This window comes from Leuciscus leuciscus (assembly GCF_965113295.1).
Source record: "Leuciscus leuciscus genome assembly, chromosome: 22".
Taxonomy (NCBI): domain Eukaryota; kingdom Metazoa; phylum Chordata; class Actinopteri; order Cypriniformes; family Leuciscidae; genus Leuciscus; species Leuciscus leuciscus.
Genome location: NC_138746.1, coordinates 5310111 through 5328226, shown reverse-complemented (window position 1 = coordinate 5328226; position 18116 = coordinate 5310111). Strand labels below are relative to the sequence as shown.

General features: G+C 37.8%; 1 protein-coding gene across 2 annotated transcripts in view; it reads right to left on the bottom strand.

Annotated features, from left to right (window-relative positions):
* Positions 1 to 1249: 1249 nt before the first annotated feature.
* Positions 1250 to 18116, bottom strand: part of mdga1 (MAM domain containing glycosylphosphatidylinositol anchor 1) — a 204117-nt gene continuing 187250 nt past the window's right edge. Inside the window, exons 17-18 of one of the 2 annotated variants that reach the window (XM_082153308.1) lie at positions 15797 to 15905; positions 1250 to 2971 (exon numbers count right to left, since the gene is read on the bottom strand). In XM_082153308.1, coding sequence (XP_082009434.1) covers positions 2883 to 2971; positions 15797 to 15905 — 198 coding nt within the window. In that variant the 3' untranslated portion in view covers positions 1250 to 2882. Of the gene's footprint in view, positions 2975 to 15796; positions 15906 to 18116 lie in introns of both variants that reach the window. The other variant, XM_082153307.1, reaches the window with a different exon arrangement.

Sequence of the window (18116 nt, the reverse complement as noted above, 5' to 3'; positions counted from 1 at the left end):
AGCTCCACTGTGGATGGAACTACGAGTATGAGTGATACTAGAGCAAAGCAATTGAAATATATATACTGTATATACGATCGCACCATAACATCTAAGCGTACGCAAATCTGATCAAGGACACTCAAACAGAGGCACAAATGGTTCCTTCTTTTCGTCATATGCTCTCATGCCCTTCCCTTGCAACGATGATAGATGTGATGAAGCTAAGCAGAGTACTTGAACTTTCAGAAAGGACCGAACACACATAGTCCTGGTAGTTTGCTCACACTCTTTGCTTGAACGTCTAACATCACATATTGCTACTTAACTGTAACCATGTGCTTAAATGTTATCTTACGTGATGTGGCTTGTTTTAAAAAGAGTTCCAGGGAGGGTTGCCTACATTTCAAAACTTTTGAAGGTAAAATCCTCCATAACAACATATTGCATCTGAATCTTAAACCATTGGCATCTGTGACTTATGCTGCATTCCATTCGAAGTCAGACGTGGGATATTCCTACTTGATATCTCCGACTTCTAACCATACAATTGTTCCATTGCCTAAAGCTTGGAAGATGATGTATAAGAAAACATAATGGCAATGCTACCGTTTGCTGTACTCTTGATTGTCAACAGAGAAGTCGTCTAGTAACCAAATTGGAAGATAAATGATGCTACACAGTGGTAGCATTTGTTCTGCAGGTTTATGATAGCATCAAAGAGGATCATATAAATGCAGATGTTTTTTAAACATGTTTTATCGTCATTTAATGTAGGAACTTTGACATATCGATGTATTTTATTTGCTTAAAAGTGAATGTTTATCATTAAAGCCTGGGCTCAGACTACAGGAGTTTCAGGATGATTTATGCCCGATTTTCCCCCTCCCGACATTCTGAGATAAAAATCACATCCAGGGCATCGGTCTGTTCTGTCTGATCAAATCTTAAACCCCGATCTGCTAAGGACACACCGGGGCCGCCCAGACAATATCAAACATGTTTGATATTTAGGATTTTAAATATGGATAACTATGATTACGTCAGTACTTACACAATAGCCAACGAGAAACAAGTCTACAAAGAGACGGAAGTGACAGAACTTTTAAAATGGCGACCACAAAACAACAAGCAGCTGTACGGCTCCGGTGGACAAAGGAGATGGAGGAATGGCTGGTCGAAATTTGACAACAACAAGACTTCCTTTATAATGTCTCCTCATATAATGTCTACAGCAAGTTGCCGCGACACAGTATCCATTTTGTTTCCATCCGCTTCCCCGTGAGATCACGCGAGGTGCTAAATCTGGCACGATAATCTTAAGAATGTCTTAAAGTCTGATGTGCCACGGTTTTCATATCTTGTGGTGTGTGCAGGTTTAAGATTTGAAAGAAGAAAATCTGTGAAGATTCTCCTCATGTGCGTGATGCAACCAGATTTCACAATCAGGTAAAGATTTAAAAAACTCCTGTAGTCTGAGCCCGGCTTAACTATGTGCATCTCACTGGATGCCACCCTCTTGCCAAAAGTTGTGGATTTCAACAAGATATCAAGTTCAAGCAACTTCAAGTGGCAATCTATTGCAATATTCCAAGTAGGAAGCTGGAAAGTCCAACTTTCCAATGTAAATGGAATGCAGCATTACTATAGGATGCTTCAACAATGAACATTGTGTGTCTTTAAGGACAACTTTTCATGTCAACACTGTTTGCTGCCATCTCAAAACTTCCAAAATAAAATAGTTTGTCAATGGCAACCCTTGTAGAGCTAGCACGTACATGCGATTTCTCTCTAACGCTATGCAAAATGAAATTCTTGAACATCAAAGCCAAGAGTGCAGTTTGTCTGTCCAGAGTCGTTCATCTGTTGGAGTCCATGTGCCCATATCCATGAAGAGGAGAACGTTCATTGCAGTCAGAGGTACGGTCCTATTGCTGAAGGAGAACGACCGACCCAGTGAGTCAACACTTTCCCGGCAGTTTGATTGAAGCGAAAGTGATCGTTCTCAGCAGTTTGTCCAGATGCTTTATGAATCTTGTAAATTGAGGGTGAGGTAACTGATGCTCCTCTGGTCCAAAGTTCACATTGTGTCGTTTTCAGAACCAAATTATACCCCATAACAAACTGAACGGCAATGCAGCAGTGGCACACAGTAAAGAAAGCCAAAGGACAAGAAGTGTACAGCAAACCCAGACTGACGGAATACCACGTAAAGGAACCAAAAAAAGATATAAATTTGTGCTTCTTTAGATTCACATTGTCATAGTCCTAGAAGTTTCAATCGGAGTCTGTTTGTCTTTTCCGTAGCTCAACACTTTTCAATACATCATATACACGTGCATGTACAGGTCCATTCAGGTCATCAGTAACTTCGTGACCACTCGTTTCGCTTATTCATTCCTGCTCACATGATTCCTTGCAATCTTAACGTCTTAAGGAAATTGCATCTCCATGCACTTGAGTCTGTGGAAAAAAAGTAGTTCATTTGGGGAAAGGACATCCTTGTCACTCTTTCAGCCATCTGTTCATCCTGTAAGCCCTCCGTCATCTTTGGTAACAGTTGACACTTTGGTGTGTCAGATACATACACAAGGGGGAAAAGGGGCGGTTGAGGTGAAGGTGTCAAGACATATGGACAGAAATGCTCAACATTAACTGAGGTTATGTTAATATAAAATATAAAAGGTGCCACATAGCTCAATAAGTGACGACAAAAGATGAAACTAAAGAAAAAGTAGACATGAATCGTAAGAAGTGTTGTGAAGTCAGGACAAAGTACATGAGAAGCAGGAAACACAGGAGGAAATGAGGAAGGCGGGAAGGGTGGTCACATGTCAGGGCAGTTCTTATTGCTGCCGCGGGGGGCGTTCTACGCTGGCGGTGTGTGCTCGGGGGTATCTGTATCATCTGAGGAGGAACGTCAGGCAGATGGTGCCGAGCAGCTGGACGATCACGGGGAGAAGGTGGAGACTCTGGTGTGTCCCAGACAGAACTGCTGTAAACAGAAAGACAAACACTCTATTACACTCTTTATACTACAACTTCGTTATTTCCCTTCATTTTGCCACTTTATGTTGATGGACCAGTGGAAAGGGGACAAGAAAGTATTGTGGAAGCTAGTGGGATTTAAACCCGCATCTTTAACATGAGCATCACGGCTCCAGAAGAATACAGTATTGCTGAAAATTTGCTCCTTGCTAGATCAGGTGTGTTTCATTGAAGTTCCTACATTGCTTTTAATTTAAGGTAGGCCTATATACATTTCTATCAGTCCTCTCATTCCCTTGGGAATCGAACCCATGACCTTGCCATTGAGCTACATGAATGTTTTAAATAATAAAGCATCCATATGAAAACTTTTGTTTGGCAAGGTTTGAAAATCTTCCTAAAATTTCGTAAAAGTTGGCCAAAGCATTTCCAAGACATATCTTCACTTCTGATTGGAATTTTGTCACATTTGTTGGTGTGTTACAGGAAAATACATTTGATACATTTATAGTTGAATGCAACAATTCATTCCTGTGGAACCAGTTGCTTTTTTTTTTTTTTTAAGTATTATGTGGGAAGTACTAATACCGACAATCAAAAATTCACAAAAACTCGTAGCAAAAAAAAACTTTGTACCCCTAAAAGGTTTATAGTAGTAGGTAATAGTACTAATATGCACCCTTTAAGGACAGATAAGGTGCAAAATTGTCCTTTTGAGGGTACTGCCCAAGTGACAAGTTGCTGTACCCCTAAAGGTACAAGTCTTGCAAAAGAATTTGACAGTGGATGTGACCTATGACTTACATTTTGTACAAAGCAAGAGCTGCACATCATGAGATGTGACTTTTTAAAGCCTAAAGCATTGCAAGTCTTATTCCAAGCATCCAAAATGGGGAAATGCACTTTGATACCTAGCTCATAAAAAGCTTCTGTAAAGAAAAACACCTCTTAATCTTAACCACACAATAGCTGCCGGGTCAGAATCCTTTGAGAATGGAAGCATGCAGGTATGTGGGATGCTGTTATAAATGGTTTCTTTTTCCTGCCGAGCTTTTGGCACAAAGAAGCACGGGACACTGAAATAATGGATCGGACGGATGGGGTTACAGCGGCTGGCATCATCGCCTGACTGAACCGGAGGCCGTAAGCGGTAATATCTATGAGCTACGGAAGACGGATGACCTGCATGAGGACAATTACAAGTCATTATGTCTCAGAGGTAATGTTGAGTAATATCTTTCGGCACAGCTCACAGGAAATGGCCTCAGAAGATGATGAGGTCTGGACCAAACGAAACATGCTTGTAGCGTTATTGAAAAAGCAGCGACTCCAATCACAACACACATACAGGTTTAATTATGCATGCAATCTGCCAACAAAATGGGTTTAATAAATAAAGAGCAGGTATTGTTTAAAAAAATCAATATGAATTTATATCAAGGATTTTTTTGGCTAGCAGGAAATCAATATATTCATAATAAAGCTTTTTATTCTTCCTTTTCAATATAGAATGAGATTGTGTGAGCCGTGACATCTCACTCAAGGACCTTTGAAGGAGGCGGGTGATTTTGAGAGTGGGCTGTGTGTGTGTGTGTGTGTGTGTGTGTGTGTGTGTGTGTGTGTGTGTGTGTGTGTGTGTGTGTGTGTGTGTGTGTGTGTGTGTGTGTGTGTGTGTGTGTGTGTGTAGACAGGCTGCATATCCACCTGTGCATCTTTACTTCTAAATAATAGGACTATTATTATAACATAAAATCAGAGATATAGGGAAATTAGTTATTAAAGTGCATACAAACTGATCTATCAACAGATTCTAACAAGATTTAATGTTTGTGTGTGTGTGTTTTGTGGGGCCTTTAGATTTCTAATTCTGATTCAACAGGTCACCTTCGCCTCGAATCGCACATACTTTGTTCTCTCTCATTCTATACCCGCTCACCCTTTCCACCCTACAGCCAAATCCCAGTCATGGTGTGATTTATGGGGACGCAGTAACACATGGGACGCCAGAGCCAATCATCATTCATCTCTAAAGAAGGAACAGCTCACGGTTGAGCTCCCGTGGGCAGCACCCCGAGCAGAACAGGCCAGAGGAGAGCAGAAGAGACGCGGGTCATTCCTAAAATGCAGTACGTTTTCATGTCTTAAAGGGATAGTTCACCCTCAGGCCATCCACAATCTAGATGTCTCGTTCTTCAGTTGAAGGGTAAAGAAGATTTTAAGCTGAAACCGTGGTCCTGGGTGATTCATATAATGCAAGTCAATGGTTACCGTCAAATTAAACATATACAAGCAAAAAAAAATATTACTCATGGCTCCTGACGATACATTGAGGTCTTATGAGGCAAAACGATCGGTCTGTGCAAGAAACCTAACATTATTTACAACATTATTACCTGTAATCCAGAGCCTCGGCAAACGGTCCTGAGCACGTTAATGGCAGCCTGGAGTGAAGCTTCCCGTCACATAATCACATATGCGCATTGGGAATCTTTGAAAAGTCAATCTTCCTGATTGAGATCGTGCAAGCGAACGTAATCTTAATTTTAACTATAGGTTGCGGCCCCCTGGATAAGTGAAATTAAGTACCATTTTGATTAATACAACACACATCATCCTCCTCTGTTGTAAACAAACACAGCGTCAGCTCACGAGTGTTTGCTCCCGCACATGCATCATGATACGATAGGAAGCTCGTGCTCTAGACTGCCATGAACGCTGTGGATTACAGGTAATAATGTTGTAAATAATGTTCAGTTTCTTGCACAGACTGATCGTTTCGCTTCATAAGACCTCAATAGCCTCAATAGCTCTACAAAGAAAATAGACAGTATATGAAAAAGTATTAGCGATTGCTGTGTGGTAGGGATGGGCAAATGAAGCCGCATGAAGCATTGAGGCTTTCCCCTGAATGTTTCGGGAAAAGATTCGAACGATCAAGAGTGTCGAAAACAGCGCCATCTTGTGGCAGGTCAAATTTATAGCAGCCATGTTTATGAGCAGCTGAGTGCGCAGCGCCATTGTTTTATCCATTAGGCACAAATAAAAGCCTGACAACGCAAAATGTTCAGTTTTCTGATAATATAATTAACATATTAAAGTGTGCCAATAAAATAAATGTAACAATTATATTAATACTATACAGAAATAAAAATACCAACAGAGTTGCTTGATGCAAGTTAATGTTGGTCTAATTATTTTATGGTTTCTATGCTGTTTATGTGTCAGAATATATGATCATGTAACATAGGCTGTAGCCTTATTTATATTTATATATAAAAAATGTTAGTAAATGGACTTAAACTTCCATAAACCTGTAGAGTAGTGGTCTGGGTTCAAACATTCCGACACGCAAAGTGAAGCATTCACGTGACTGGTAAGAAAGTGAGTCTTCGTTTTTCGTTGATCACGTGTTTCTCTGAAAACAATACGCGCTCCGGCACGGAGCTTCATGAGAAATTGCGCTGCGTACTCGATACGCGCTTTGAAGCTTCAGTGTCAAATGTAACATCACTACTGTGTGGTTGATGCCCAATGTCGCTAGCTGAGCAGAAATACATAATCATGTTTCCTTTGGTTGGATTTTCTCCTTGGCTTAGCGTAAAGGTTCAGAGATTCATCTATAACTGTTTTCCATGCTCGTAGAGTTAGTTTGTGGAGTAAATATATAGGCTATAATCTGTGTGCACACAGCTTTTTTTTTTTAAATGGCGGGTGCTGGTGTTCCACGTGTGTTCGGCCAATCAGTGTACACTTACATCACTGGTAGTTCTTATTGTGCTGGGTTAGACCATACTCTGAAGCAAGAGCTCATTTAATTCCCCCAGTTCCTGCGGTGCGAACACACCAAAAACCGGGTACATCCACCATTAGTTCCAGAAACTATGAAAATGTTCCTCCAGTGCGAAAGCCCCTAATGTATCGCCAGGAGCCACAAGTATTAATTTTGTTTAATGTTTTATTGTATATCAAATTGAGGGAAGCCATTGACTTGCATTACATGAATCACCAAGGACCACGGTTTCACGAAAAAATCTTCTTTTCAATTTTGAGTGAACTATCCCTTTAAGATGAAAATCATGTTTAGGCAAAGTACTCGGATGACCTACTTCTTCTGGCGAGATTCTGAAGTGTGCATTTGATGGGCACTTTACTATCCCATGAGGCCATGGGAGAGGATTTGTGAATGGCAGTGAAGCAAACGGTAGGTCACATGACAGTAACTACAGTACATGGCAAATGTAGTATGTCCGGATTACATTCATACTACACACATTCATACAATATACAACATACTTTTTTAGCAGTTGCAGAGTAATTATTCAAAATAAGTACATACTCGAGAGAGTGTGCGATTTTGTAAAATATAGAGTGCTGCAGTGATGACATATTTTTGTAGGCCGACCTAAAAGTTAGCATCACCCTGGTTCCCTTGACAAAAAAACCTATGATTTACATTGCATTGGCTTTTGGATTATTGCAGAAAATAAGCTCTATGACCAACAAACATGTTAATCTTCAAAAATGAGCACCACGTTTATGAATTTTGGCGCCTAAATACAATCGGCAGAAGTAAAATGCTAAAGTATAAATTATTTTACTATGATTATAAAAACAATGCAGCTGTGAAAGCAGACTAGTGAGTAGATGAGTTTTCCTGTTCGGATGATGATGTTTAATGTCCCCGACAACCTCTGCCATTCAGACACTTGTTGGCATCCACCATTTTGAAGACAGGTAGAAGCTTTCAAAATCACAAGAGGGTAATACTGATGTATTTTATGTCGTAGAATAAAATGTCGAAAAAATATCTTGAGCTTGTGTTAACCACAGACCTTATTTCAGGCATTTAACCAAAACCCATTCAAAAACCCATTGACTTCAGGAGGATGGAACCGGAAGTGCTAAAATGCTAACTCATTTCTGTATTTTGCTGTACAAAAATACATCATCCCTGCAGAACTCTACTGTTATTAATTCTGTTTTGTGGTATTAGTTGGTCGCTAGGAAATTTTAAGTGAGAAAATTGGCCAACTTTTAGCAATTTATTCCCATCCTTTTAGGCATCCATCCTATTAATCGTGTACAGTAAATAATCAATCATGCTGAAAGGATCTCAAACAGAACAGACTTCTGAATGTTTTACCCACAGACCTCCAAATGTTCTGCATAACAAGGAAAGACCCTGGAAAACATCAAAGAAGAGCAGAGTTTCATTGATGAATGCACAGTTCCTCTACAGTAAAGCCTCATGGGTCAGACACAGAGCCTGCTAGCTAGCAGCACACACACACACACACAACTTTTCCCGAACAAACAACAGCTATCAGCAATCCGTGCGGTTGAGAGCTGGAATATCCTCTCTGTGAGGGAGCTTTCACAATGATTGATCTTAATCATTAATTTGGCTCTTTTGTTCTGCCCTGCGGTGCGCCTCACGCAGCTCACGATACACTTTCCTGTGTGTAAGCACAGCTCAGCACCTGTGGGCGGCATGAACAGGTTTAACTGCGTGGGCCGCACTCGCCCCGTATGTGTGTGTGTGTGTGTGTGTGATATAACACCAGTGTTCATGCCGACCCAGGTACAGAGGAGAGAGCAGGGCTGTACGCTTCCAGAGACTGAGGTATAAGCTTACATTAAAACTTGAAATAATAATGGAGCTTTTTTTTTTTTTTTTTTTTTACTTACCATGACAGGTTCCTGAGGTGTTTAACACTTTAATATTGGAAAAATATCAAGCTGGAGCTGTAGGCTTGTGGATTGGTATATGGAAATGTCCGTACATATTACTGTCAGGAGAAACTAATGCCTAGCGGGAGTGCACATGCTTTGGCGTGTCGCACAGTGATGCCTGCATGTAGGCGAATCGGTTTCGGGTCATTTTCCAATTTGTGGGATAATTATTGTTTTGTTAATGTTTTTGGCATTGATGGAAAGAAAAAAAAAACAGCTTGCTTTAAAACCAAACACAACTACCAATCAGCGGTGTTGAAAGTGGACTAAATTGAATTATAGACCTCATGGGACTGAATGAACATGCAAGTGCTAATGCTCACTTACATGCCTTTCAGCAAATAAGTTGAGATCATGTTGTGTCACCTAATTATATATTATATTCATGATGACAATCTTCTTAACTATATCTCAGTCGCATTTAAAGTAAATCCACCATAGAAATAATGCAAATAAAAAAGAAAAATACACAGTTTATTGTGTGGTATACACAGGAGTGATAAAGGTTGGTCTATTATTTAATTTAAAAAAGTTGATATGCTAAATTCAGCTGTTTATTAAAAGATTACACTGCATGTGTGACAAAGAATTGAGATGTGGCTCTGAAGTGTGAGAACATCTGGCAAATTAAACAGTTAGACTGGAAAGGAAACAATTAGATAAAACCTTTCTGCATGTATATGAAGATAATCTAATAAGATAATTTAGTGAACTGATTATTTCTTAACAACTGGCACCACCAAACAGAAGTACAAAAATAATGTTTTCAGACAGGTTTCAACACAAAATACACACACACACACACACACACACACGTTGGGATGTTGTGTTTTATGAGAACTCTTGACATCCCAATATTACATTACACTAATAAGAATGATATATTTAGCATTATGGTAATGAGAACTGCAGGGTGAAATATGGAGAATATGAATATTTTCTTTAAGCAAAATATGTTTTATTCCCTTTCTCTTGATTTTTGGAATTAAATATGACAAGTGCAAGAGAGTAACATTGAACATCTTTGCTCTCTACAAGGAAGGCCAAATTAGCAATCGTTAACAATCTCTTCAGTCTTTTATTCCATTCATCACCCATATATAATAATCTAGTCATATTCATATATGCTTATTTGCTTATATTCATTTTTACTTTACTTTTATATTGATATTTTACATATATATTGGTTTTGTCTACAGTATATGTCTCTGTAGTTTTAGTAGGCATAATGCTATAAAGGGAAATGTTGAAGTTTCATTCTTTCTTCCGGTAGCAGGGAGAGCTAGTCTCTGCTGGAGTGTCTGTATTATCTTCAAGGTTAGCTGATAAGGAGCCGCTGCCATGGACACTGAATCTTATAAAGGGGGTGTTTTGATACTGGATGCTTTGGAACATCTCACACAACACTCGAGGTGGCTGTTAGATTTCTTCTCTGGCAGCACTCGAAATTATCAAATATGGCATTTTTTTTGGGAATGTGACATTATTTACATGACTATTAAACACATTTCCAACCCTAAATCTCATCCAGATTTGTATTTTTATTTTTTTGTGTGTGAACCAAATTCAGTGATACAGGAATGTTCGGTGATATAAAAATACTATACCACAATAATAGACACAATAATGTGTTCAAAAGTTGATTCAAGAGTAAGATTTTTTGGTTTTCCTGAAAGAAATTCTTAGTTTTATTCAAGAAGATAATAAAATTATCAAGAAATGACAGTATAGACTTTAACATTAGCCCATTTCACACATATAGTCTTTACTGGTAATTTACCGTTAAGAGATCATGTGTGAACAGGACCTTTTCAAAAATGTCAATTTCCCGGTATGAGAAGTTGAAACATTACCAGTAGATTACTGGTGTGATGCTGTGTGCGAACAAAGAATGAAGACACTTTCATGTCTTTAGAGACAACAATGTCATTTTATGAAAAATTGTCTGACAGACTGCAACTGAAGTCGAGGACTCCACGGGGAAAAGTGAAGGAAGAGGGGCACAGAGCCTATTTTCAGATGTATCCATATGCTGTAACTATACCTCATCAGACTTGACTTTTCAGGAAAATTTTACTGGGGCACGGGAAAGCTGCGTCTCAATTCGCCTACTTGTACTACGCCATAAAAGTGCACTCTTTTTGTGAAGAAAAAGTACATACTTTTGAGTGTGTAGCAGAAGAGTAGACAAGCTTTGGGACATACTATCAGGACATAAAGCATCTTTAACGGTTGCTCTCTCTCGCTTAGTTACACGCATCCTGTCACGTAAACTGGCCTGTCAATCATCTTGTCAAAGATAAAAATCCTCCGCATTTCATTTAATTTTCTACTGTATTGAAGAGAAATGCAGAAGCACGTTGATCTGCCAGTCACGGGTCTTTCATGCGGAAACTCTCCATGCATTTATGTAATAAAAGTTCTCGTTGTTGTTGTTGCAGATGAAATATAACACGGATAACATAACATCAATTTTTTCATCAGCTTAAATGTTGATAATTTGTCACTCAAACCCCTTTATCTAAACCTCTCTACTTAACCGTCGGTCACGCACATACGCCATGTTTTGTATTTTTCTGAACACTTGTATCTCGTGTTTGTATTTTGAGCACTTCTTGCGTTGTTTTTGCCTCTTCACGATGACTTGCTTAATTTAGTCCCAATTTGTAAGTCGCTTTGGACAAAAGCGTCTGCTAAATGACTAAATGTAAATGTAAAATGTATTTCTGAACTGGATCCTCCTCCAAAGAGCAATGGGTTGTGGGCAATATTAACTGTTATAGTGAGCACGAATCCACACTTCGAAAATCAAATCCCACCGGAAATAGTAGACCATCCGGAGACTTCTGGCATACTCTTTTCATCATACTATGCTTTTGGACAGACTTATTTTAATCTCACATACTGTTTAGGATGGATAGTATGGACATTGAGACTAGAGCAGGGGTGGGCAAACTACGGCCCGCGGGCCACATACTGGCTGTTTAATCCGGCCCGTCGAGTATTTAAAAAACTGTCTTAAGATCGCATTCATTTTGCCTTTTTCTTGCAATACTTTGCGTTATATATATATATTGCATTGCATATATTTGACAATCGGAATATCAGATATTTCATGCCATAGCTAACAAATGTAAAAAAGGAAAAATGACATAAAAGGAGATCATCATTCATTCAGCGCTGTTGTGGCTGCGGTGTGTCACGTAACAAGCAATGACGCGTCACCATGAAAACCAAACAGACAGCGACTTAAGCGCATAGACTTGTTGCACGTTAATGTTTTTTCCTTTTTTGGAAACTCACAGAGAAAAAAAAAAGTTTGGTAACCGCTTGCACACCCGGTTAGTTTTTCCTTTGATTTGTCTGCTATTTAGTTTCTTTGCTCCTCTGGATTTGTGGATGTATCCTGACTGATTCCGTTTACAGACCTTTATCGTGTTTTGTTTCTAATTTACTGTTAGGCCCATTAAATAATAATAAGGATAAACAATATTTAAAAAGTATAGGCTATAATTATCTAACATCTAACTAATTAAAAATTAACCTCAAAACATAACATGCCTAAATGGGGGATATCTAGCATAAAAAATGTATTGTCTGAATGTCGTCTCTCAGTTGTTGAATTTCGCGCAGACGTTGCCACAACGTAAATGTGTTTGCTCAGCCCGATCTCATGAAAGTGCGAATACCACGAATTGTATTTGTAGTAGCCTACTTATGATACGCAGTTTTCGCGTGCATATGATACGCACTTTATGGCGTGTAATAGGCACGCACTCCGCACCCCTAATCCTAACCAAGGGGTTTACAGTGCGTAGCATATGCATGCAAAAAACATTCTTGGCATATAAATGGCACGAGAAATCAAATTTGTGGTATAGATAGGCACTTTCATGAGATCGTGTTTCATAATCTGCTACAGGGCCGGCCCTCTGTCAAATTTTAAAACCCAGTGTGGCCCTTGAGCCAAAAAGTTTGCCCACCCCTGGACTAGAGTCTAGTGACATCCCTGATTTTTACCGTTTTTTATGTAAACATGCGCTAGACGAATATCTGACTGTCGCGCTCGAGACCCTGCATAACTGCAATACTATAATAACTATTATGCGTCTGCCGTTTTTTTAAGAGTGTGATTACGCCTGTCACGCAGAAGAAGAAAAAAATAACTCAAATGAAACTAAAGCGCTTCTCTTCATCCAGGTGGATGAAGAAATTGGCTCAGCATTTAAAAGTAATTTCCGAAGATTGACACCCCAGAGTTTACCCGTATTCTGGTACTGATTGTGAATGGTATATCTTAGCGGTAAAAACATATAACGCTGTTGCTTGTGTGAACAGCATATTTGTGACCCTGGATCAAAAAACCAGTCACAAGTCGCACGGGTATATTTGTAGCAATAGCCAACAATACTTTGTATGGGTCAAAATTATCGATTTTTCTTTTATGCCAAAAATCATTAGAATATTAAGTAAAGATCATGTTCCATGAAGATATTTTAACCGTAAATATATAAAACATTTATTTTTGTGAGTGAATGCAGCACAGTCGCGGACATAAATGAACAACTTTAAAGGTGATTTTCTCAATGTTTCGATTTTTTGCCACCCTCAGATTCCAGATTTTCAAATATTGTCCTAATCCTAACAAACCATACATCAATGGAAAGCTTATTTATTCAGCTTTTCATATGATGTATAATTCTCAATTTAAAAAAATTGACCCAAGTGACTGGTTTTGTGGTCCAGGGTCACATTTGTGCATTTACCAGTAAAGTCGTTCTGGTCATTTTACAGTAAATTGAATGCTGTGTGAAAGGGGCTATTGTTAAAAAAAATTTATATATATATATATATATATATAATTTTTTTTATATATATATATTTTTTATATTGTTCTATATATAAGGCAGCACAACTGTTTTCAAATGTGTCATAAGTAGCAAATCAGCTGGAGTAATTATGCTGAAAATTCGGCTTTGCATTATAGGAATAAATTACATTTGAAAATATATTCAAATAGAAAAAAAATATTTCACAATATTACTGTTTTCACTGTATATTTGATCAAAGGAAAGCCTTGGTGAGCATAAGAGACATATATGTATATAATTTCTTTTAAACACTTTAGACACTTTAGTTTAGGGTCCAATTCTCCCTATTAACTAGTTGTTTATTAGCATGTATATTACTAGGATATTGGCTGTTTATTAGTACTTCTAAAGCACATATTAATGCCTTATTCTGCATGACTATATTCTACATCCCTTTATCCTACCCAATGCCTAAACTTAACAACTACCTAACTAACTATAAATAAGTGGTAAGTAGTAGTTTATTGAGGCAAAAGTCTTATTTAATAGTTAGTTAATAGCGAGAATTGGACCATAATCTAAAGTGTGACCAAAAAATCTTACCGACCCAAAACTTTGAAATGGTAGAGTATGTCCATTTAATTATTCTAATTATTAATTATTATTATGCCCAAGCATATCAAGCATATATAGCATAAGGTATATTTTCCTTCATTACAGTAATGAGAATGATATTTTATCAGTTCATCGGGTGAGTATTGAGGGGGGTGGTGTTCTGGACAGCTGCCCTGTCTCTCGCTCTCTCAGAGTCTGGCGCTGGGCCTTTTCCTGTCTGTGTGCATGCATTCATACCCATCCTGTGCCAAGATCAGCATTCAGGAGGAGACCTGAGGCCAGCCACACCATCAGAGGGCTGCACGAGGTGAGAAGAAGCCAAGGCTGTCAGACCCGGGCCCCGGGCCCCTGTGCCTGAGCCCCTGCAGCCCACAACAGCTGCCTCCACCAGTGTGTTCTTCCATCACAAACACTCATCTCTCCTGTACTCCTGCACACTCACAGTCTGGACACTTCTCACTGACATTTCCTTTCTAAAACCTTCCTTAATCGAGTTATAGGAGTCACCTTCATGTAATTTCGTTTGATATTTTGTCGGTATTATTAAAAACTACGATTTAACGGAATTTTTTTAACGATTTTTATAAAGTAAACATAATAACATCTTTTAAATTATTAGTAATATTCTAACATTAACAATTAAGCAACTTTAATGGTTTACTTGATTATCCATTCATCTTTTCTTTTGCTTTTTTTTATCATTTTAAAATGTGAGTATCAAATATGATACAACAGGCTTTTGAGGAACATAACTTATCTCTCAATCATCATTGAATTGCATTGCATTATATTTTACCTCCACAATAAAAACTGTTATATTGCTTTATAGATCTCATTGATTTACAAGCTATCAGAATCTCATCTTACTTTTTGATCATATAAATATGAGAAACATATTGCACATTTTTGCTCAGTTTTGGCCTCTGAAAAAAATGCAGATGTTTTTTTCCTTGAGTATGAGCTCTATATTCTCACTCTATTGTAATACATGAGCCATTAAAGTCTGATGTATCAAATATGATTCTCAACAAAAAACACAAACTTAAAAAATGAAGAAAAAAAAAAAGATTTTATCTAAAGGTTAATTTATGAACTGTTAAAAAAAATGATGTCAGGCTTTACAGGGTTAACATCTGCTGAGTCAGTGTGATTCGTGAATGAATGATTCAACAGTTTTGCGAACTGGACCAACCAAATCTTTGAAAAGAGCCATCTCGATCGAACAGTTCGTTCACAAATGTTTTCTAATGACATATACTAAGAGCTCGGGTGGATGTCAAGATTTGCATGACATCAGACTTCAGAAGTCGTATTTACTATTTACTGTATGATACGTTTATGGTGCATTTTCACCCTTTTTGAAGCTTGAAAGTCCCCATTAATTGTCACTGTATGAAAAAGAGTGACCAAAACGTTCCAATTTTCTATTCAACAGACATAAGTAAGTCTTGGAACAACATAAGGATGTGTAAATAAGGTTAAGGATAGTTGTCAGTGCTGATTCATCACTCATGTTCTTGTATTTTCCTTTGCTTTGAGACTCTAAAACAAAAAGTGACCTGTATGCTGAGTGGTTTTACTTACTTCACCTACATCTACATCAACAGATATAATGCCGTTCATTACTGAGGGTGTTTCTGTGCAGTAGAAGTGTTGCTGATGGTACAGACCTGTTTTGTCCACGCTATCCTTTTGTTTGCATTTCCCCTTGGTAACAGAAACGTCATCAATCGCAATGTCTCCCTCAAAGCCATTTCCACGGATACCTTCGAACACCACCTGACAAAGAGAAGAGTGAGTTAGAGAACACGTTTGAGCTCTCCATCCACTATAAAGACACTCTCATCCATTAAAACAGACATTTGTCAAGTCGCATTTCTCCCATTCTCATCAAACGCACACATACAAAGCCAAATGAATGGAATTATAGATTGCATTTAAATTTGGGACATCACAGGCAGGAAAGGTTAAAATTTACATGAACTGAACTCCGACATGAAGTTATCTCAGGTCAACACCAAAAACTTTATTGTGAGAGAATACCCTAAGAACTGACTGACTTTAATATTTGAGTATGAATTTAAAATGAATTGGCCACACCCCACAGGAAGTTGAATAGGAATTCAGTTTGGAATCCCAAGAATAATTTAACTAATTTAATTTTTTTTAAATCAATGCAACAGAGGAATTTCATTTCAACAATGAGTTTCGTGACAAACATAAATAATAATTGATGGTTTGAGCAATTATTTATATTTACTCACTTATATAGTAACTTTTTGACATTTATCTAAATTAATGTCAAAGCAATTAACATGGCCATTAAAACAGATTTTAATTGGACCAAACAGCATTTAAAAACACTTAGTGTAAAGAAGATGACTAATTAATAAACGTTGGAAATTATGTGTATTTCTATTATGGTCTCTCTCTCTCTCTCTCTCTCTCTCTCTCTCTCTTTCTCTCTCTCTCTCTCTCTCTCTCTCTCTCTCTCTCTCTCTCTCTCTCTCTCTCTCTCTCTCTCTCTAAAATATAAAACATTAGAGAAAAACAATTTTGAACATTTATTAGTTCATATCATCTAATGTGTCTGAACAAAATGGACATGCTGTGTGTGTAATTTTATAATTCACACTGATGAGAGTGTTTGAAAATGAAAGATATTATTAAGAACTACACTTCATTGATACTACATTCGTATATACAAATTACAGTTGAACTGGAATTTAAAAGCCATTCACGATTTAATACTAAAGTGTTTTTGCACTAGAAAGCAGATTAAAAAACACACAAAATACTGTAACACAGTAGTACATAAAACCTAAATATTTGCAATTTATTAAAGAATCGCTAATTGGCCTATACAATCATAATCATAAGTTTCCTCTCCCATTATGTGCTGGTGTTGATTTGCTCCTCATGTAACCAGCGTTTGACTGACAGCTTAATTACAGCAGCTCTGAAGCTCACTGCAGAGAACTAATCAGATCTGTGTCAGATCCACGCTCAGTCTGACTGAAGTTTACTGAATTACCCCCCCACCCCCCCACACACACACACACACACACACACACACACACACACACACACACACATGCACGCACACACACACTCACACCTCTAAACCCCAGCTGGTGGACTAACGTGCAAGTAATTGAAATGTATAAATGAGCAAAAGTGAACAGAACGATTCAATACATTTAATCCACCCACGGCCCCATAGAAGCAGATCTAAAGCAATTTACACATTCTGAAACTTTGCAGAATGGCTCTTTATTTTAGATTTAGGTTTTGTAGAACTTTTATGATCCTTACAACCAAACTCTACAAGTCCAACCTCAAAGAAAATGCCATTGTGGTCTGATCTAATAAATCATTCCAACATTATATATACATTTATGCATGTGGCAGACGCTTTTATCCAAAGCGACTCACATTGCATTTCAAGGTACACATATACATTCTTATCAGTTCTTTGCTTTCCCTGGGAATCGAACCCATGACGTTGCGCCAACGCTCTACTACAGGAAAGTAGAGAGAGCAACAGTTTGACATTTTTCTTTTTAGCCCAGGTTCATTAGAAATATGTGACTCTGGATCAGTGTTGGGGTAACTCATTAAAAATAACTTGAGTTACGTAATCAGATTATTTTTTCAAGTAACTAGTAAAGTAACGCATTACTTTTTCAATTTACAGCAAAATATCTAAGTTACTTTTTCAAATAAGTAACGCTACTTTCACAAATATTGACTGACAGCTCTCCTGTCCCCATGTTGAGGGAAATAAAGTGAGGAGGTGTTGTGTGTGGTGTAAACATCATGGTTATTTTAGTTCTAGACTAAATATGTGAGCATTTACTCGTCTCACTTGCACGAAAACATTCAGTATTCCTCAAAATGAATAAAAACAGTAAAATGCAATCTCAGAATTTTACACAAAACTTTTATAATTAACTATATTAAATTACACAAATATACTTTATGTATTTA